The sequence below is a fragment of the Lagopus leucura genome, unplaced genomic scaffold (assembly GCF_019238085.1).
Source record: "Lagopus leucura isolate 7727_CA_CO unplaced genomic scaffold, USGS_WTPT01 Super-Scaffold_100027, whole genome shotgun sequence".
NCBI classification, from domain to species: Eukaryota; Metazoa; Chordata; class Aves; order Galliformes; family Phasianidae; genus Lagopus; species Lagopus leucura.
In genome coordinates, this window is record NW_024962278.1 from 2,199,774 (window position 1) to 2,218,664 (window position 18,891).

Consider the following 18,891-nt stretch of genomic DNA (forward strand, 5'->3'; position numbering starts at 1 on the left):
GAGGGTGAAGAAAAGCAAGGTCCCACACTGGGAATAGTGGAAATCTTGGAATTTTCTCTTATTTTTCACACTGATGTACAGACTGTGTACTGTTGTCAAACATAACTGGTATGGCTGCAAGAGACCAAACTGCTTTGGACTGCTTACAAATAACTTACTCTGTGGTAAGCCTGAAATCTTTGCGGAACATGAAGACCGGATAAAATTTTTTTACCTTTTCTGCTATTGGCTGTAGGATTCAGTCCTCATTCCCAGTAACAATAGGTAAGCTAAAAGTATGTACTTGAGAATGTATCAATCAGTCTCTAAACTAACATCTTTCTGAACATGATGGTTAAAAACGTTTTTGGAACAAAAAGAGTTACTGAATCTGGCAGTCAGGACGCGAATTTTTAATCCATTTCCTGCTAGTGACCTAAAGAGCTTGAACTGTTAGTTCTGTGAAAAGCTATTTTATAACACGTGTGAAATGGAGGAACAGTTATGCTGCATTAAAATTAATTGGTATTTCTGAAATTGCAGACACTTGGAAGAAAATCAGATCAGTGTGATAGAACGTGGAGCATTTCAGGATCTAAAGCAACTTGAACGACTGTAAGTATCTCATGTTCAATACTTCCACATAGTCTGGCATTTTTCTACCACACTTCCAATGATTGCTTGTATTTCGTGATTAAAAACAAACTCTTAAAAAAAGAAAAAAAAAAAAAAAAAAAGACAGAAAATGACCAAAGTGAAATGGTACCTTCCTGAATTAAAGCATACTCTTAAACAAAATTGACTTGATATTATGTGATAGATCATGCTTGAAAGAAAATGTACAACCACTCAACAAGGAAGTCAGAACCATCATTGGCACTGGAGTCTGGACAACATTTTTGAAAGAACTTTATCGTGGCAACTTTTATAACTAGTATGTACATGAAGAAAGATTTGTTTATAATCCTTATTTATAAAGTTAAATAAAATTTAATTAGATTAGATTCTAATGGAAATTGTAATTGTTCTCTCTGAGAACCAGAGTATTTCTAAAATTGCTTTTGGTCATAATTTTCTTTTTAGCTCCATTTCATTTAAGGTTGCATGGTGCCACTGATAGATACCAATAGATTCCAGGATATCGTGCTGGGCTTGGTGGAGGAAACTAGACAGTCAGATTTCTTCTGCTTTTGATGGCAATCAAAATAAATACAATTTATTAATTTAAAAACCACCTTAATGCAAAATTGAGCTTGTAGGAAATTATGTCTTGCAGGAGAGTGAAGTTAAATATCAGTAAATGCAAAAGTAATACTTTTTCAAATTGCTACTCTTATTTGGGTCATGAAGCATTGTCATGAATCTAGGTTAATTTTGTTCGCTTATGGTAGGAGAAGAACTGAATTTCTGTAATACTGAAATACTTCTGGGAATTACTCTTTGTAGGTGACTATAAAGAAATAACGTGCTGGTTTGGAATGCTTTTTTGATAACTGAAGAAGCAGATTTCTTTTATGCTTGATAATCTGTAAGGCATTTGTTGGACTTTTCTAATTGATTTTCTCACCAACATAGCTTTAAAGAGTTAAGTTCACAGTAGCAATTGTTGAAGAGAACTCTGGAGTATTGAGCATATGCTGGGCTAAAGCTGTTTCGCATGGTTTCAGGATTAGGCTTTTATTTAAGTTGTTTAATTGTTGCACTGATCTTTTCAAAATGAATTAACTCATGGTTTTTTCTTCATTTACAAAGCTACCTTATTAACAGTAAGGGGGGTGAGTTTCAAATTCTAATTACAGGCCACTTTTCCAATTCCTAGACCTATATTGCAGGGCAAGAGTTCTGTCACGACTGATTTCACACTTCTTAGTAGAGGTAGGGAGACTAAATAAATAAATAAATAAATAATTATATACACATTTCTTAATTTTCCAAAATTGAGCACTGCCTGATGCTGCAGAAAACAGCTTGTTCAGGTTATACCTTGTCTGTGACAGTCAGTACCCTAACTACCAAGTTTCAGTTTAATGAAATTATCAGATTTAATTCAGATAAATTTAGTTCAATTATGAAATGAGTTATGAAAAAAAGTCTGGGAGTCAGACCTGCTATCAGGAACCAGAAATGATAAATACTAAAGCACTCTCTTAATGTGTTGCTTTTCTGTAGAGCTTGCTCTCCTACCAGATGAACGTAATGCATCTTGTGAAACCAGAAGTTAGGAAATATGATACCTTTAATAGCATCTGCTTGAGTATGTGATGTTGGAAAGTCTCTCTCTCTTTCCTTTTCTTTCTTTCTTTCTTTTTTTTTTGTTTGAACTCTTTAACTTGGCCTGTTAAACACACTCTCTCTGCTTCTCTTTTAAGATTGCCTGTCATTAAAATATTTCCTAAATGAATGTAGTACGAAAGGGAGGCCTGGAAACTCACAACTTTTTGTCGGTGTTTTAGCTTAAATCATCTTTAAGACAGAACTATAAATCTGATATATATATATTCTTTTATTTTATTTTTTTGCTATGACTCAGTAGGCTTAGGAAAATGAACTGTGGAAAATTTGGCATAACTTATAAAGGCTGAATTGCAACATTTTAGGTAGTATTAAAGCTATTTTGTTTAGTATTGTTAAAATTGCAAAATGTTAATGAAGAAAGTATGATGGTTGAATTAAAAAGAAATTGGCTTTTTTCCATTTAATTTCTTTCAAATAACAAATAAAAATTGCATATATTGCTTCAATTCTGGAATAACATTCGTTTTTGATCTATTGAAAGGGATGCAAAAAGTAACCATTAAGTTTTTTTTTGAAACAAAGCAGCTGCATTGAGTCTGACTTTAAAACAGGAGCAATTTTGATATATGGTATTTTGCCAGGAATAAAAGTTTTAATTCAAAGTAACAGTTGAATTATATTGTTCCCACACTCCTCTGTGGAAGTGATTGAAAGGGCACAGAACATAACCTCAGGTGGATATTATTTTAGATTGGCATAGTTTCACATGTGTGGATATTGAAACGAATTCGTCAGCATTAATGAAGTAAATGAGCAGTTTTGTTTGTGAAATGTGTTGTATGGCTCTGCATAACAGTAAGCATGTTTTGAATAAAATATCTCTACAGTTGTTCACTACTGCTCTCCCAAACACCATAATGATGTCTCTCCACTTACTTGGGTCTCATTGTTTATAACGTGTTCTAATTTTTTTAAATGGGAGATTAATACTTACAATATAGATGGAGCATCTAAAGGCATGACTTAAGTAACAGAAGGCAAGATGTTGTAAGAAATCATATATTTCTTAGTGAAGTCTGGCAGTGTTGGTTCAAGGAAGCACATAGTGCAGGGTATGGCAAAAGAACAGAGAAACTGTGTGTGGAAGATAGAAGCCACTGCTTGCACTGACTCTTCTTTAGTTTTACAGAGGAAAGCTGAAGAATAAGCAGTGGTTGCTTATTGCTTGTTTTGGTTTCTTCTACCATTGCCTCGTATAGAAATGTGTTGTTTTTTTGTGTAAGTTGTTCTTTTGAGTTCTAAGATTCAGAATTATTGACAATATCCACTGGTGCTCAGCACATTGGAAAACCAGGAATGCTTTATTCCAGGTAATTTCAATAGTTTTGCTCTAAAACACAGGTGATGTAGCTGACCATAAAATGTTTGTCAGTTAATATACAATATTAATAGATTTAATTGGTCCAAACATCTTACTGTCTTTTATTTATTCTGATGGTGTTGGATGTCAAACAAACTGACAGTGCTTTTGTGCAGTGCAGTATCAATTCAGACAATTTATAATACTTCTAGACGTTACGTGCTAATGCAGGCTTATATGTCTGAGGTGCTAGAATGACCTCAGAATGTCTCCTCCATGGCTAGTTAGCAGCTTTTCTAGCTGTCAGCTTTTATTTGGCTCCAGAGTGCTGCTTTAGAAAAGGTATGACAAAGTAACATTGACTGATAGACTTTGCAGCGCAGACATATGCATCTGTCCAGTAAGCATTTAAGTTATGGAGATACTTTGCTAAAACTTGAAGTGCCAGCTGTAAATTTGGCATCTGCCCCCCTTGTCAGTAATTATTTTAGAGCATCACTTGTTGAAGTACAGAAGGCTTCAGATTCTAATTCTTTTTAAACTTGTTCCATTCTGCAGTTTTTTCCTAGTAGTTAAGTGAAAAAGGTCTGACTTTGATCTTTTCTGGTTTTGTTTCTGCGGTTTTGAAGTAGTGTGCGTATGCCCATACAAAGGTAGTTTGTACTGACAATGAATTATACCCAAATTTATTTTGAATTTTGACATTTTGGCTATATGCTGTGATGTTAACGTGTGTAAAATGCGAAGATAAAATTATTACAAAATTTCGTATGCAAAGAGGAGCAAGAGGAAAGAGGCACACTGGTGGGCCTAAAAGATGAACTGAAATTTCTTTCAGAGCCAGATGTCACACGTTTATGTGAAAAATGATGCACGATCTAAGACACCAGCTGATCCTGACTTCTCCATAGCCAACTGCCAGAAATTGTCACGTAACTGTATTATCTTCAAAAGGCTGGACTTTGGCTGATGGCTGGTTCTTTCTACTCAAATCAGTGTCTTTAGCTAGCATAAAAGATCTCAACATCTGAAAACACTAAAACCATGTTTTTGTTGTTTAAAGGAGTGGGGAAAATGTATAAGCACGGCCAAATCAAATCTTTTCAAAGTTAGGAAAATTAATTAGCTTAAAAAAAAACCAAATGCGCAAAAACTAGAACCAAATTTTAACCCTAGCATATATGTATATGGTTTTGGTTTTGTATGTGCTAAGACCAAGGTCAGAATGGCAATTGTATTTGACCTTTAGCAGAAGAGAAACCACTGTGTTTTGGATCTCTGTAAGCTGCTTCCTAAATGCTTGATTAACGGTACTGAAGTCAGTTTATTTGGTGTAGTACTGTCAAATTTGTATTAGCGACCAAAGATGCTAAGGAGAAGAATTGTAATGAGATGCTTCACAATCTGGATTTAATATATTGAGATTGAGTAGGCTTTAAATAAATCATGTAATACAAAAAGCATCTTCCATAATTAACAGGAAGAGTGGAAGTTTGCTAAGTGCTTCAGAGCAGGCAAAACAATAAAGGCATTGGACAGTTCTCTGCTGTTGTAAACAAAAGCTTATTGCAAATCTTTGGCAGCGCAGACAAATCTATGGTGTTTATACAAGGTTTGCAGTGTGTGCAGTTTAGAAGAATTTCTGGAATTGCACACATGATGCTTTTTTCACTTGTGAAGCCATATGGATTTGTAAATATGAAAGACAGTTTGCATGTAACCTTTCAGAAGGAAGCTTTGTTTTCTGTCTGCATTTCCCTATGACATTTTGGATAACATATCCAGTTTGAGATCGGTAATCATGAAATGTTTATCTGGAAATGCAGGAGATTGAAATTGCAGTCAAATGGATTTAGAGCTGTGAGCTGATATTTCATCAATTTCATTATTTACATACTTCCTTCTTCCTTCTCAAACTGAGGTGCGTAAGTTGGGTTGTGCTTGGTTTGCTACCAAACTACTGAGGCGCATGATGTGCTCCAGGAGTGCAAAACATCACCCTCCTTTCTGTGCCCTGCTCTTGGGACTGCTCTTCACACAGGATCTTTTAGCTTCAGATGAGGACAGAAATGGTAATCCAGGTCAGCTGAGGCATCTTGAAAGTTGCCTTCTTTGCATTTGGGAGGAATGGTATTTCATTCCTGTCATCCATGTGTAATAACTAAGATTTCCCCCTGACTTTTAAGGAAGTGTGTACAAGTGTCAAAACCTGCATTTATCTTTCATACTGAGAGGAATTATTGCTGCAACAGTGCATCATCAGTAGGGTGAGATGAACCTATACTATCTAATGTTGTGTGTCAACAAAGTAAACTTCTGTAAATGGCAGGAATCAGTTTCTAAGACCAGTTGTAAGCTTAGCAACTCTTTGATAGAGCTGAGAAAGAATAAATAAAATGATATTCAGTTTTTGGCATCTTCAGACATGATGTTCTCCTGATTTGAAGAATAGCTAGCTCTTGTGTTTTATGTTGCCTGAATCTTTGAGCTGGTAATATGCAGCTCCTGGTGCCATTGGCCTCCTGACTTGCAAGTTCAAGCCATATTTTTTGATATTTGTTCATGTTTTTGCCCTTAACATCTGAAAGATTGTCTGGGTTGAGAGGGGAGGGAAATCTACAACAGACATCTGAAAAGGCACTTTTTAATCTTGCATTTTCAAGAGAAGTCTATTGTTGTCCCAGACGCACTCCAGTAAATGACTGTTGACACTGAGAATTCCAGTGTGATGAGGTAGAATGTTTGGGTGCAATATCTGAAGAGGTGTTACTGGTCTTCTTCTTTGATGCAACTGACACAGTTGTGGAGGATGGAGCACGCTGTACTGCAGGATCTTCCTAGGACAGTCACTGCCATTCTTGGTTACTCACCAGTATTTAGTATTTGGCCTGAAGTTTTCTTTCCAGACAATCCCTCTGAAAATACATGGGAAAATGACAGATTTATTTCTGTCTGATTTAACTTGCATAGGTACAGTGTTAATACCGGTTTTGAGAATTGAATTGTAGTGTTGTTTTTTCTTTTCTTTGATAGTGGGTCTTCCAAGTGGCCAAGATGTAGTTTTTACCACTTAGGTGGTGACAACATTACTCTATCTGCATGATGGTTGGACCTTGATTAGCAATAAGGTATCAACAGATACTTACATACCAGCTTTCTAAGTTCACAAAGTACTTTAAGTACATTAAGCTTTTGCACAGAGTTCCGTAATTTGATCCTGCTTCAGAACCCTAAGGCTAGAGGAAGGAAAAGTCTCCACAGTATCATTAGTGCTGTTTACAGGTATGCACATGCTGTTTCTACAGATTACAGGAAATTGTACTCCCTGTCCCTGCCTTTTGTCTTTATCTTGGAGAAGTGCTTTCCCGCAGTGACGTAATAAGAGTTGCATTGGAGTTCCTGTTTAGCTTTGGTGGCAGAAGCAAAGGAGAAGTTCTCAGTGTTTAATGTTCACCTGAAATAAAATATAGTCCCTGAATATGTCATAACTATGTGCAAGTTCATCAGGAATGTGCTGCATCTTCGCGTGGCACTGTGCAGCTCTTTGAGTGTCTGTTGGTGTGCTGCCTTGCATTTCTTTTTGGGGCCTGGTTTCATACAGGTTTTACTGGTCTTTGTTGTTACCTTTTTCTCATTATTTGTCCATGTTTATTGCACCACACCATGTTAGTCTCATGCTACAATCTCCTACCTTGTCCCATCTTTTCATGTGGACCAAAAAGAGTGATTTGTTGTTCCTCATTGTGTGATTTGCAGTAAGCGAGAGCTCTTCTGCATTTTTAGTCTGTAGCTAAGTCACATTCTGTCTTTCCCAATACTTTCCTTTCTTGAAAGGGGAAAGAATTGTCTCTGTGCTTGTGGGATGAGTAATAACTTCACTTTAAAAATGAAATGATTGTGACTCATTTTTATCAGTTTTCTAAGCCACAGATATAATTTCCAGAGAGACAAAACTTTTTAGAATGGCTTGATTAGGACCAAGACTTCCAGACTTGTCCCTTCCTTCTTAGAGAACTCGTATGAATTTGCCACTCAGTGCTGTTAGATGTATCAGTGAAAACAACCTGCATGGTAAAGATCAAGTCAGCTAGCAGAGTTGCTGAGGTCTAGTCCTGCATCTCCATCATGCTTATCTAGTCTTCAAAAAAACTGTTTCATGGACAGGCTTAATCCTCACTGAGGACCTTGTGAAGTTGAGTGACTCTGGAATGATGTAGTAGTTGCCATTCAGAGTTGATCAATGGGGAAAAATGGGGAAAACATCCCAAAATGTTAAAACTTGTAAAGAATGAAATGAAGTTCACAGATGTCCCAGCAGAAGAGTGGCTGGGTTTGTGAAGCAAGACCGATCTGTTGAGGTATCATAAAAATGCAAAATCTTTATCAGCTAAGTGTAGCTGAAAAAAGCTGAAAGCAAAGCTAGTAGAAGAGTATCACGCATGCCTTTGTAGTTTATGCCTTTGCATACATCCGCATGTTGCTACTGCTGGAAACAAGATACTGATCTCGATGGGCTATAAGTCTGACTCAGCCAAGCTGTTACGTTATTGGTGTTTTTTGTTTTTCATCTGATGCGAGAATCTGAACTGTTGGTCGTCTTTTTCAAACCGTGTTTTGCTTGTACTGAACTAGCTGCCTAGGACTGAGGAATTAGGAATGCCTTCTCTTTCAGAGGACAGGTTTGAGACATTTCAGGAAGTTTCACTTTTTTTTCCATGTCTAGAGCAGGAGGTATTTAACATCTGCCTCTCACCACCTCACTAAGAAGCTCATTTTAGAAATCTGACTTGAAAGGAATGCTGTCAAATCACCTGTAAGGAAATCCTGTTTCCTATAAGACTGACTTAGCAAAAACATGGGCAAAGCTGGTAGCTTTCCTGAGAAATGTGCTAGTCCAAAAAAATTGTTCTTGTTGCAAAGGAATGTTATAAAATTTTCGCTTATTTACATTTCCATGTCAAGTCAAGCTTCTCACAACAGTTAAAAACTGAAGAAAATGCTCAAGTGTGGTCTATATAATGCAGATTCTCAGAATAGTAATAACAATGTTTTCTGTTATTTATACTGTTTACAAGCACTATTTTTCTACTGTATAATCAATAGATATCAAGATGTTATAATCACAATGTAATCAAGAGAGTTGGGCAAAGTAGACAATGATAACAAAAAGAGAATAAGTGGAATCACAGAATCACAGAATCACCCGGGTTGGAAGGGACCCCAAGGATCATGTAGTTCCAACCCCCCTGCCTAGCAGGGCCACCAAACATACACATTCAGATCAGGTTGCCCAGGACCCTGTCCAACCTGGCCTTAAACACGTCCAAGGACGTGGCATCCACAACCTCCCTGGGCAGCCCGTTCCAGGGCCTAACCACTCTCCTAGTAAAGAACTTTGGGAAGAGCTTACCCTTCAGCTGGGCTCACCACAAAACACCAAGAGAGGTGATCTCCAGAAGAGATCCTTTCCCTTTGGTAGCCAGCTCTTAAATAGGTCTAGGAGGGGAGGGAGCCTGGCTCCACCCCTTCCGGCAGCACAGGTGAATTGCCTTCACCTGTGCTCCTCTGGCTGACTCATGGCTCGCCTCAGGTGATCAATCAGAGGTTCAGGCCGTGACTCAGCAGTTCCCATACATCTACTAATATAGAATGGTACTGTACAGAAATAGTCAACTTTCACATATTGGTTGAGTAGTAAGTGCACATCCCAAAACAAGAATACTTTGAGCTTTTTGGAGCACCTTATTATTTTGGAAGTCCCAAATACATTGATTTTCCCGTTGAATTTTGATGCTTTCATATTTAGCACAACTCCTAATTTTAGCTTTTTTGTTGAAAATCCTCAGCTTTTAGTGGTGTCCAGCAACACGTAGTGTTGGTTAGCATGGCTCTAGTCTGTTAAAGCATTCTATTAAGTAGTAGTTAGCTCCCCTAAATGGTAGCACAATTTCTTGCCACAATCTTGAAAAGTGATTAAAGTTTTATAAAAACTCCTTGATTTTCTTCAGTAGATGCACCACAGAGATGAGTTACTGCTAAAACTTTGAAAGTAAACAAGCTATTTTTCAGGGGCAAAATTGAAGATGTTTTTTGGGTGACTGGTAAAATCCTAAGAATATATTAGGCTTGAGAATAAAACTTGATGTGTATAACTGTAGAACAGTGAGCACGCTGTATATGTGCTTCTGTTGTGTCCATGTTTTCAGAGACATGGTGGTTCAGAAGTAAACACAGATCTCTAGTGTAGGAAGGCTGTACTGGGGGGGGGAAATACAACAACAACCTAAAAGGTTTGAAGCAATTTGTAGAAGCTAAACTTTGTCTACATTCTGCTTATACCAGAAGTCAGTGTCCTGCTCATTGTCCTAATACAGCTGGCAGCATTTATATTTCAAAGACTTTATGTAGTTTCAGCCACATTCTGAAAAGATTGGATAATTCTAAGAAATGTCACTGGGAAACTATAAAAGGTTAAGAAAAGCTTAATCATGAAAAAACTGTTTGAGGCTTTTCTGGAGGCATACTTTGTTGATGTTGTACACTGGAAAAAACACAGCATTTCTTAGCCATGTAAAGTACTCTGAGCATGGTGTTACCTCCGGGATAAGAGACATCTGGATTTTGATGCCTTTACATTTTTTCTTAAAGCACAGAACTTACATTAGCTTTTCTTGAAATTAGATCAAGCATTGGAATTTGTAGTTGTTTTTTTGCACAAATGAACTGTGTTTGTGATAGATGCAGGTTGTGTTTGGAAATAGTGGAGATTTCTCATGGTCATTTGAAAGAAGCAAAAATTGTCTTGTCCTTTTGTATTCTGCCATAAAAAACATGGCAGGATGTCATGTTGCCGTAAGATCTTGTGATTTTTGTTCTTGAAGTCCTAGAGCTGAGTAAGTAGTTGCAGATGAATTCAGGAAAGAAGGCCAACATCAACGTGGTAAAACTTGCTCCGTAACTATTGACAGTAGGTTTAATACTATGTGCATCCTGGCACATGAGAAATACATCTTTCTTACAAATGGTATTTTTTAAATATGGTAGCATTCCCTTTTCTTTAATAGACTATTCAATAAACAAGGTAAATATCTCTGAAATGAGAAATTGTATGAGAGACCATTTATCTTCATTTGAAGAAGTATAAATTTGCTGGGTTTTTTGGTGTTTTTTTTTCCTTTTGATTGGGTGCATACAGTTGAGAAAATTACAGTGCCCATTTACTACATTCGGTGGAGTCCTAGAGGGCACTAATATCCTCAAATTTCAGGTTACTATGTCTGTTTGTAGCATGTAATTACAATTACATATTACTCAGCCGCTGCTGGCAGGCAAACTTGTTGTTATTGCTGGTCCAAGGGTGAACCTTTCCTTTCTTTTGTAAACATTTAAAAAATAATAATAAATTTAAAAAGGCACCTCTTCTCTTGAGGAAACTATTAGCAGCTCTCTCAACAGGTCTGCACAGGAGGAATCCAAATACAGGAAAAGTGCAAGAGAGGCAAAGGACTGCCAGCAAGAACGCAGGATGCATGCTTCAGTGAATTGGGTTTGGTTTGCATTAGTACTTCTGGCCAGGTCTGCACAGCAACGAGATTTATTTTAACAATATGATAATAAACAAGCCTGGTTTCATCAAAAACATTTTCATAGTAGATCACTGACCTATAAGAACTCATGCAAAAGCAAATTTGGGTCTCATTTATGTGTGTAAGGGGTTCTGTAACCACAGAATTCTTAAGCTTCTGAAAGAATGGTTACAAAGCAAATGGAATAATGACACTCCATTACAATGTGACCATAATTTGCTTGGAATAGCTGATTAGCATTTAACGTTACATCAGAAGTTTTAAACATTAAAACTTTTGTGGCTTGTTTGTTTGATTTTAGCACTTTTTTTTTAATATCTGATGAAGATTTATAGGGGTATTTGCTTAAGCAAAACACTTGCAGATTTAGAATTCATTTCTTCAGAGGCTGTAGGAAATACTTCAAGGTTTGTGTTGCTGTTGGGTAAGAACTGCTTTGTCAGTGGTCTGGAATAATTTGGATGAGCTTTGTTTAGCTTAAATAATTTTATCAAAAGGGTGGTGCTTTTGTGAGCTTTCTCATATTTGAATGATTATACTGCATGTGGTCTTAGAAATTCCATGAATTTCATGCTGTCAAGCACAGCAGCCTTTAAATAATCGCATTTCTGAGTAATGATGATTTCAAAGTACTTAACATCTCTCCTCCCTCTCCCTCCCCCCACCTTTGGAAAAGTATGTATATGAATATGTAGGTCCTGCAGCCTTTCTGTCATTGGTCATAATGGCAGAATATCTGACATTGGTCATAAGAATATACCCTTTTCCTCTGGCCCAGTTCCAAGTTATCCATATCCACTTAGCTGGAGCTCAACTCAAGCTGCAACCTTCCATATAGAATAGAACTAACTAATTCGTATTGCCTTATAGCTAACTCTAGCATTACATTTCCAGTTGTTTAGAGATGATCTCCAGTTATTTCTTTTTTTTCCCCTCAGGGTGTTATGATACGAGAATTGCCTGGAAAAAAGAGATTTCTAGGGTTCTTACATGTGCTCTGTCCATTTGATTTCAGTCATTCTTAATGGGATAGGTGTGATGCAGTGTATTAGGCACATGAGATAAATACAAACTATAGGTACTGAGGTATGTCAGGAAAAGCTGACCCCTGCAATTGATAATTTCTTGGGAAGACGATAATGAATTGGAGGTAATTATCAGAGAAAGTGAGTGTTTTTAGATTAGAGTCTCTGTTACAACTGTGGATTTTTGTGGCCAGTTACCCCTTATGGCTTAATAGTGATGAAAATATCATTTGAATAACTTCAGATAAGTCATTCCCATAGGCTTGTGATAAAGCACTTGAATTTATGTTGAATATGCAGCGTGTTCTTTGTTCCACTTAATTATTTCCCTGTCTTCATTCTGTTAGCTTTGGAAGATGCATCCTTTGTTAAGCATCCAGTTTAATTTCAGGCAAAAGATGATTATGGTTGCCTTCGTATTTTAATAGTTCTGCTTGGCATATAGCCCCAGGGAGGAAGGAGCAACACGTTGCCACAGAAGCATTCTTTACTATATATGGAGAGGCGTGGTGAGCCAGGCTGGTATCGAGTTATTAAGCAGATAAATAGGAATACTGTTCTGTTCCTTCTGGTAAAAATTGAAACAGTAGTTCCACTTGCAAGTTTAGCTAATTATTCACAGGTATTTCTGACTTCTGGAAATGGTTAGTTTGATTAATATGAGCTTTTAAGCCTCGTTAACAGGGGTAACACAGCTTGGAGATGTGCACACTAGAATTTGCATTTTGCTTTCTTCATAAAGTTCCAGTGCTGGGCTGGAGAGATTACTCATTAGTGTAGGATAACATCTTCACCACGTCTATCTTACTGACTTCACAAAATCTGTTTGAATATAAACAGTGTTGAACATCTAGGGATATTGCAATAGATTCTATAGGTTTCTTGGATAAAGTCCGATTATTCTCACATAGGCTTTGGAACAATAGTTAGAAAGTAACTACTTTTTTTCCACTTAGCGTTAGAGTTTTGAAGATATAAAAATTCAAAGATTTTGTGTGAACTCCCAATTTTTTTTTTTAAGATTTGAAATAAGAGGGCATGACCATTAAATTTAAAGCACTGCAGAAACTGAGACATGGCTATCTTCTGCAATATCTTGTGCGGTGTCTCTGTGTTTCAAAGTGACCAAGCCTTTTTGTATTTATTTGAATGACAGTTAAAAGAAAATGTGAAATGTTACATGTCAGGGTCTGGGACAGTCAGGTATGAGCTGCCACCCTGAATGCATGTAGTTGGGTTTCATAAATGCATGCATGGTAAGGGATTGTCTGTTAGCTGACATCTGCTGCTTCTGTGTTTATGGGCTTGCCTATTGGATTGGCACTGCCATCAATAAACATTCTCTGTTAGTAAGATTCTCTGTTCCTCCTTCAGTTAGTTTGGTGCTAACCCTTATGCCCCTTTCTCAGTGATGCAGAGAGCTGACCTCAGGCCTTAATGCATGTATAAATGATATTGGATCTTTTTTGTTTAATCGTGTTGTCTTTGGGAAAATGTTTAAATTTAAAACCTGTTCCTCATACTTATTTTTGCTTGTTAACAATTTGTTCCCAGACAAAGGAAACCTGTGTATAATGTTTACACAATAGCTTTATCATTCATCTTGTAACATATTTTTCCACGTAAAAAGATCTTGTAAGAAAAGTAAGGATTCTTATATGGAGAGCTGAAAACTCGAGTTACCAGTTTGTACATTGCTTTTTCCTGCAAAGAGAAATGTAGTCTGCTTCTGATAGAGGATGGATAATCTTTTTCAGTCTAATGAAAAGTTACTAGTGGAGCTCATTGCTTTTGACAGCCTTGAAAATGTGAACCAGGACCACCCAGTCTGCTGTGTTTGTAATAAGGAATCTCAAAGTTGTAACTGTTGTAAACAGTTTTCTTTCTAAAAAACATAATCTTAGCAACATGCAGTGCTGACTTTCACAGTTCTTGGAAAAGCTTCTGTACTACCATCTCATGTAAACAAAATTCGTGTATTTGAAACCATGATCCTGTAAAATTGCAGTGGACTTCCTCATAGTAACCTTATTGAAATTCCGTTTTAAATCATCTGGCTTTATTTCCCTGTTTGTTAATATAAAGAGATGCTGCGCAAAAGTAATGGATAAAGTTGACTTTTGTGTGTGTGTGTGTGTGGATGCAGTGTCTTACAAAACTAAGTGTTAGAAAACAAGTGAAGAAGTTACATTAATGACAGCAACATATTTCTCGATGATGGCAGGGTTTTCTGATGAAACCAGTGAATGAAATTGGCTGTGTTCTTACTTCACTGTTTCCTAAGTCAGTATACTTTAGAAAAGAAAACTTAGAAACTTCTTAGAATTCAATAACTCCCGTCTTTCTGCCTGAGTCTGCTGTTATGTGTTATTTCATTTTTATTGCTTCTTGGTTACACCCAAGCTTGTGATGTAACCGCTTCTCTCTTAAAGGAAGTCTTAGAAATTGCTTCAACTACATCATTTTCCCCGAGGCTCTTCTCCAAGGACAATGCTATAGAGCTCTTTATAACAAAGGAGGAAAGAAACCAGCTTGTTTATTGCCAAATGAGACCCAGATGCTTTGAGTGTGAAACAGAATAAATGACCAAATTGGAGAGTGAGCCCAATGTTACTTGGGTAATTACCGAGTGTTAAAAGCTGGGCTGCTCCATTAAAACTAGCCCTTTTAAAAATTTAAAAGCAGAGTACCTCTGACTTTAAAGAATGAGCTGAATATTATGTAGTAATAAGAATACAGATCTCAAATCAAGTTTGAAAGGTGTTGAACTTGCAAAGGAATAGAGTACCACTAATATCTTGACAAACATGTAATGCTTTGATTTTGCAGTAAAGCTTGGTAGAGAAGCAGATGTGTAATCCAGAGGTTAGTAGATATCGCGTGTTTTCCAACGGTAAAAACTAGCTGATTATTATATATTAAAAAGAAAACACAAAAAAAACCCTAGGTTGTTATTGTAATCTAAAAACCTAAGTAACTACAAGGCCCAATAGCAGAGCTGACGGTTTATATCATTCTCTCTGAACTTTCTGGAATCTTCCATTAGCTATTCAGGCTTTGAGAACAAAAAGATATTGAGCAAGTAAGTGACAAACAACAGCATGATCATTGAAATAGGATTCTTCTTTGTAATTTGTAATAGACAACAATGTAATTTCAATTCTTTTTGAACAAAAAACTGAAATGATTGACTGAGAAGGATAAGTTTTTATGAGTGGCTGATTAAAATAGTCATTTTATGTAGATTTATATGATGTAGAAAACTGTTTCCCATATCTGAATAGCTACAGACCTATGAAGTTGATGACTCTTATCTTGCTATGTATAGTTGTATTTATGTATTGAACTTTTTATTTTCCCCTCCTACTGATCATGCCTTTAATTTAGATCAGCTGTAGCTCCTGTTTGCTTTCATTGTGAATTGAACTCCGTGAGACAGCATCCTCTGATCTAGAACCGACCCTTCCTATTATGTAAATACAAGAGATCCAGCTAAGTCCATATTCCAGAGGAAGTATCCCCTCCAAGAAAACATGACCACTGATTCGAAAGCGATTTAAAAATTCTCTTATCAAAATTGAGATACTTCTATTCCTACAGAACTTGTCTGAAAAATAAAATAAAAAAAAAGGAAATAAACATGAAAACCCATATAGTTGTAGATTTTTTCCCCTTCTATTTCGCTGTGATAAACTTCAAACTACTGCTAGGTTGGCAGCATTCTCTCTTTCTAACCTCCACTGGCTGTTTCTTTTTAACAGTCAGGGGGATCTTAATAGTTAAGTTTCTCCTATCCCAGGTTCAGACAGAGAAAGAAATATTATTAGCCTGGTTGGAGCCAGGAAGGTAGGAATTTCACAGTTAATAACTTCTCCATTGTTGTTTTAAGAGCCCTTGATAGTCAGTGATTGACGTTGACCTTGTAGTTGCCTTTGTTTCCCTCCTCCCCTTGCCTTCAGGACATGGGACCCCCCAGATGGGTGAGGGGCTGAGGGAGGAAGGGGAATACCTGGCACTTGTTGAGATCTGCTCTGAAAGTTACGCCTCCTATTTTGTTATGTCTGTCCACAATGTCAAAGGCAGGTGTTGGTGTGATGGCAGTAGAGTTTGAACCTCCCACCAATATTCCATTACATTTTGTTGCTGTGCAACAGATGGCAGCAGAGGGGCAGTCTGATGAAATGGCGTCTAACATGGAAGCGCTTATGAAGCAAAGGCATGGGATTGGATTCCTCCTTGTGGAAAAAATGGCTCCCACTGACTTTGATTGACAGTGAACATTTGTGGAGATCAAAAGTGGATGAGAGTACAGTGAGGTGGTGGATGGTGAGTTTCAGCAGTGGCAACAGAAATGTGAAAGATATTCCAGATGGCCATGCACAGTGTTGCATCATGAAGTTAATATTGTGATCAGCTCATCCATGCAAATTGTTGGATTGTGACCTGGGAACTGTGTATGGAGATGAATATCAGCTTCGCTGCCTTGGAAATGGAGGCAGTGTTGGAATATCATCATGTTTGTTCTAGGTGGGTCCCATAATTGCATTCCAAGGAAGATAGTGAACACCGTATACAAGTTTGTTAGAACATACTGAACCAATATGAGGCTGAAGATCCAGTTTCCTGGATCACGTTATTATCGGTGACAAGATGTGGCAAAACCACTATGATCTGCAGTCAACATGGCAGTCCGTGGGTTGGTCCCATGTAAATTCTCCATCAAAGATAAAGTTCAATATGCAGGAAGAGTGATTTGACTGTCTTTTGGGATAGAGGGGCAGTGATCCTTCTGGACTTTCTGGAACTCAAGCAAACCATCAGTTTTGACCACTACATCACAATGCTGACTAAGCTGAAGTCTTGAGCTTCCAGAGTCAAGTCAAAGAAGAGAGTCTTTCTTTTGTAAGGCAATAATGCCAGTCGCCAAAGCATTTTGAAGACTGAGGGGCACATTGCCAGTCTTGGCTGGAGTGAACAGCATCCACTGTATAGTCTGGATTTGGTGCCTTCTGACTTTTCTTTTCTTTGGGCTGCTCAAAGATGGACTGAGAGGGCCACATTTTCCTAGCAAAAATGATGTGAAACCTCTTCTGGTGCAAATTTTTATGATCATAGCATTTGATCATAAATGCACTCTTTATGGACTCTCATTTGTAGACTCTCATTAATGGAGAAAGTGTGTAGCTGATGGTGGTGCCTGTTGAAAAACAGGGCTTTGTAGCTAAGAATTTTCTCTATCAAATAGTACTGTTGTGCTCTTTGTGTCAGTTGTAGTTTCCATGGAAATAAATAAGAGACATAACTTTCTAAGGGACTGAAGTATATATGCAAAATATTTTTGGTAGGGGAAAGGAGGTGTGACTTTTGTTGAAACTTTTGTTGTGCTACATGCGGCCCATTTCAAAACAACAAAAAAAGAAACACTACAATGAGCCAAAAATACATTGGAGTATGTATTCTGGTCACTTTTAAAATTCACAAATTCTTTAAACATCTTTTTTAGTCTATCTGAATCATGAAGTAGGAAGATGCAGCTTGTTACACAAAGATATGAAGTAATGTATCTATTTTTATTATGTGAGAATAATATTTGAGAACAGAAATCTGCATCTAAATATATCTATGAGGAGCAAAAGGGGCTTACTGGAGGCATGTGAAAATGTCCAGAGTTGGAACACAAGGGATTTGAGTGAAGTAAATTGAAATAATAAAAGTCATGTTCATAGAGGAATATATGGACATAATTGGGTATAAACATACACACCATGTACAGACATACCTGTCTCTTGGTTGCAACTCTAATTATGTATGTCTTGCTTTGCTTCTTGCTGTTCAATATTTTTTAAGTCTTACATTGGGAACACTTTCAGTTTGTGCAGCAGACCAGCTTCATCACCTGAAAAGGCTTTGCTGTTCTTTGAATACATGCTTAAAATCTGCATTTGTATTGCTTAGCATATATTAACATTTTTTTGTACTGAATTTTATTCCTGATAAACTGAATAGAAAACAGAAAATGTACCAAAAGCAAGAAGTTAATATCTGTAGTAGCTTAGACCCACTGTACAAGTAAGGCACTATTAGATCTCTAGTTGAAACTCTAAGAGCAAATGAAGAAAGCACATAAATGATATTTCTATGGAAAACACTCAAAGCCTGATGTTTCTTGTGGCAGAGAGAGATCACAGGAATCATCAGTTTAACTTTTGTCATTAATATTACTTAATATTTTTCTTAGTTGTCTGTCACTTATATAAATATAGAAACTAGCACTAATGGTGAACCACCAGTTGCTGTGCAAAGTAACTGACTGTTGCACAGAAAAAGAAATGTTTGTTCTTTCAAGCTAGCATCAATAGCATTCCAAAAAATGCTTCCAATTTTTTCTCTTATTACAAAATTGTCTTTCTCCAAACCTTATACGACCATTCTTGAAGTGGAAATTCTAAGTTTTCAGTCTTCAACATGTAAATACACAACGGCTTTAAGAGAATAAACGTGCCATCAAGCAGCCTTCTGGTAATTTCTAACACTTGAAAAATCTCTGTAGAAGACTAAGTTGATGTCTTCATGGATGTACTTTCTAAGAAGTGACTTCTGGGTTGGATACTGCTGTATTTGTTAAGTTGGAACGTAACAATCAAGGAAACATTTTCAAGTTTAACTTGCAATGAGTTATATGGTGTTTTGCCATTCAGGCACTGAA

General features: G+C 37.0%; 1 protein-coding gene across 3 annotated transcripts in view; it reads left to right on the forward strand.

Moving 5' to 3' along the window:
- Positions 1–18,891, forward strand: part of SLIT3 (slit guidance ligand 3) — a 472,709-nt gene that overhangs the window by 30,598 nt on the left and 423,220 nt on the right. For all 3 annotated transcript variants that reach the window (XM_042880662.1, XM_042880663.1, XM_042880664.1), the window contains exon 4: positions 523–594. In XM_042880662.1, coding sequence (XP_042736596.1) covers positions 523–594 — 72 coding nt within the window. The remainder of the gene's footprint in view (positions 1–522; positions 595–18,891) is intronic.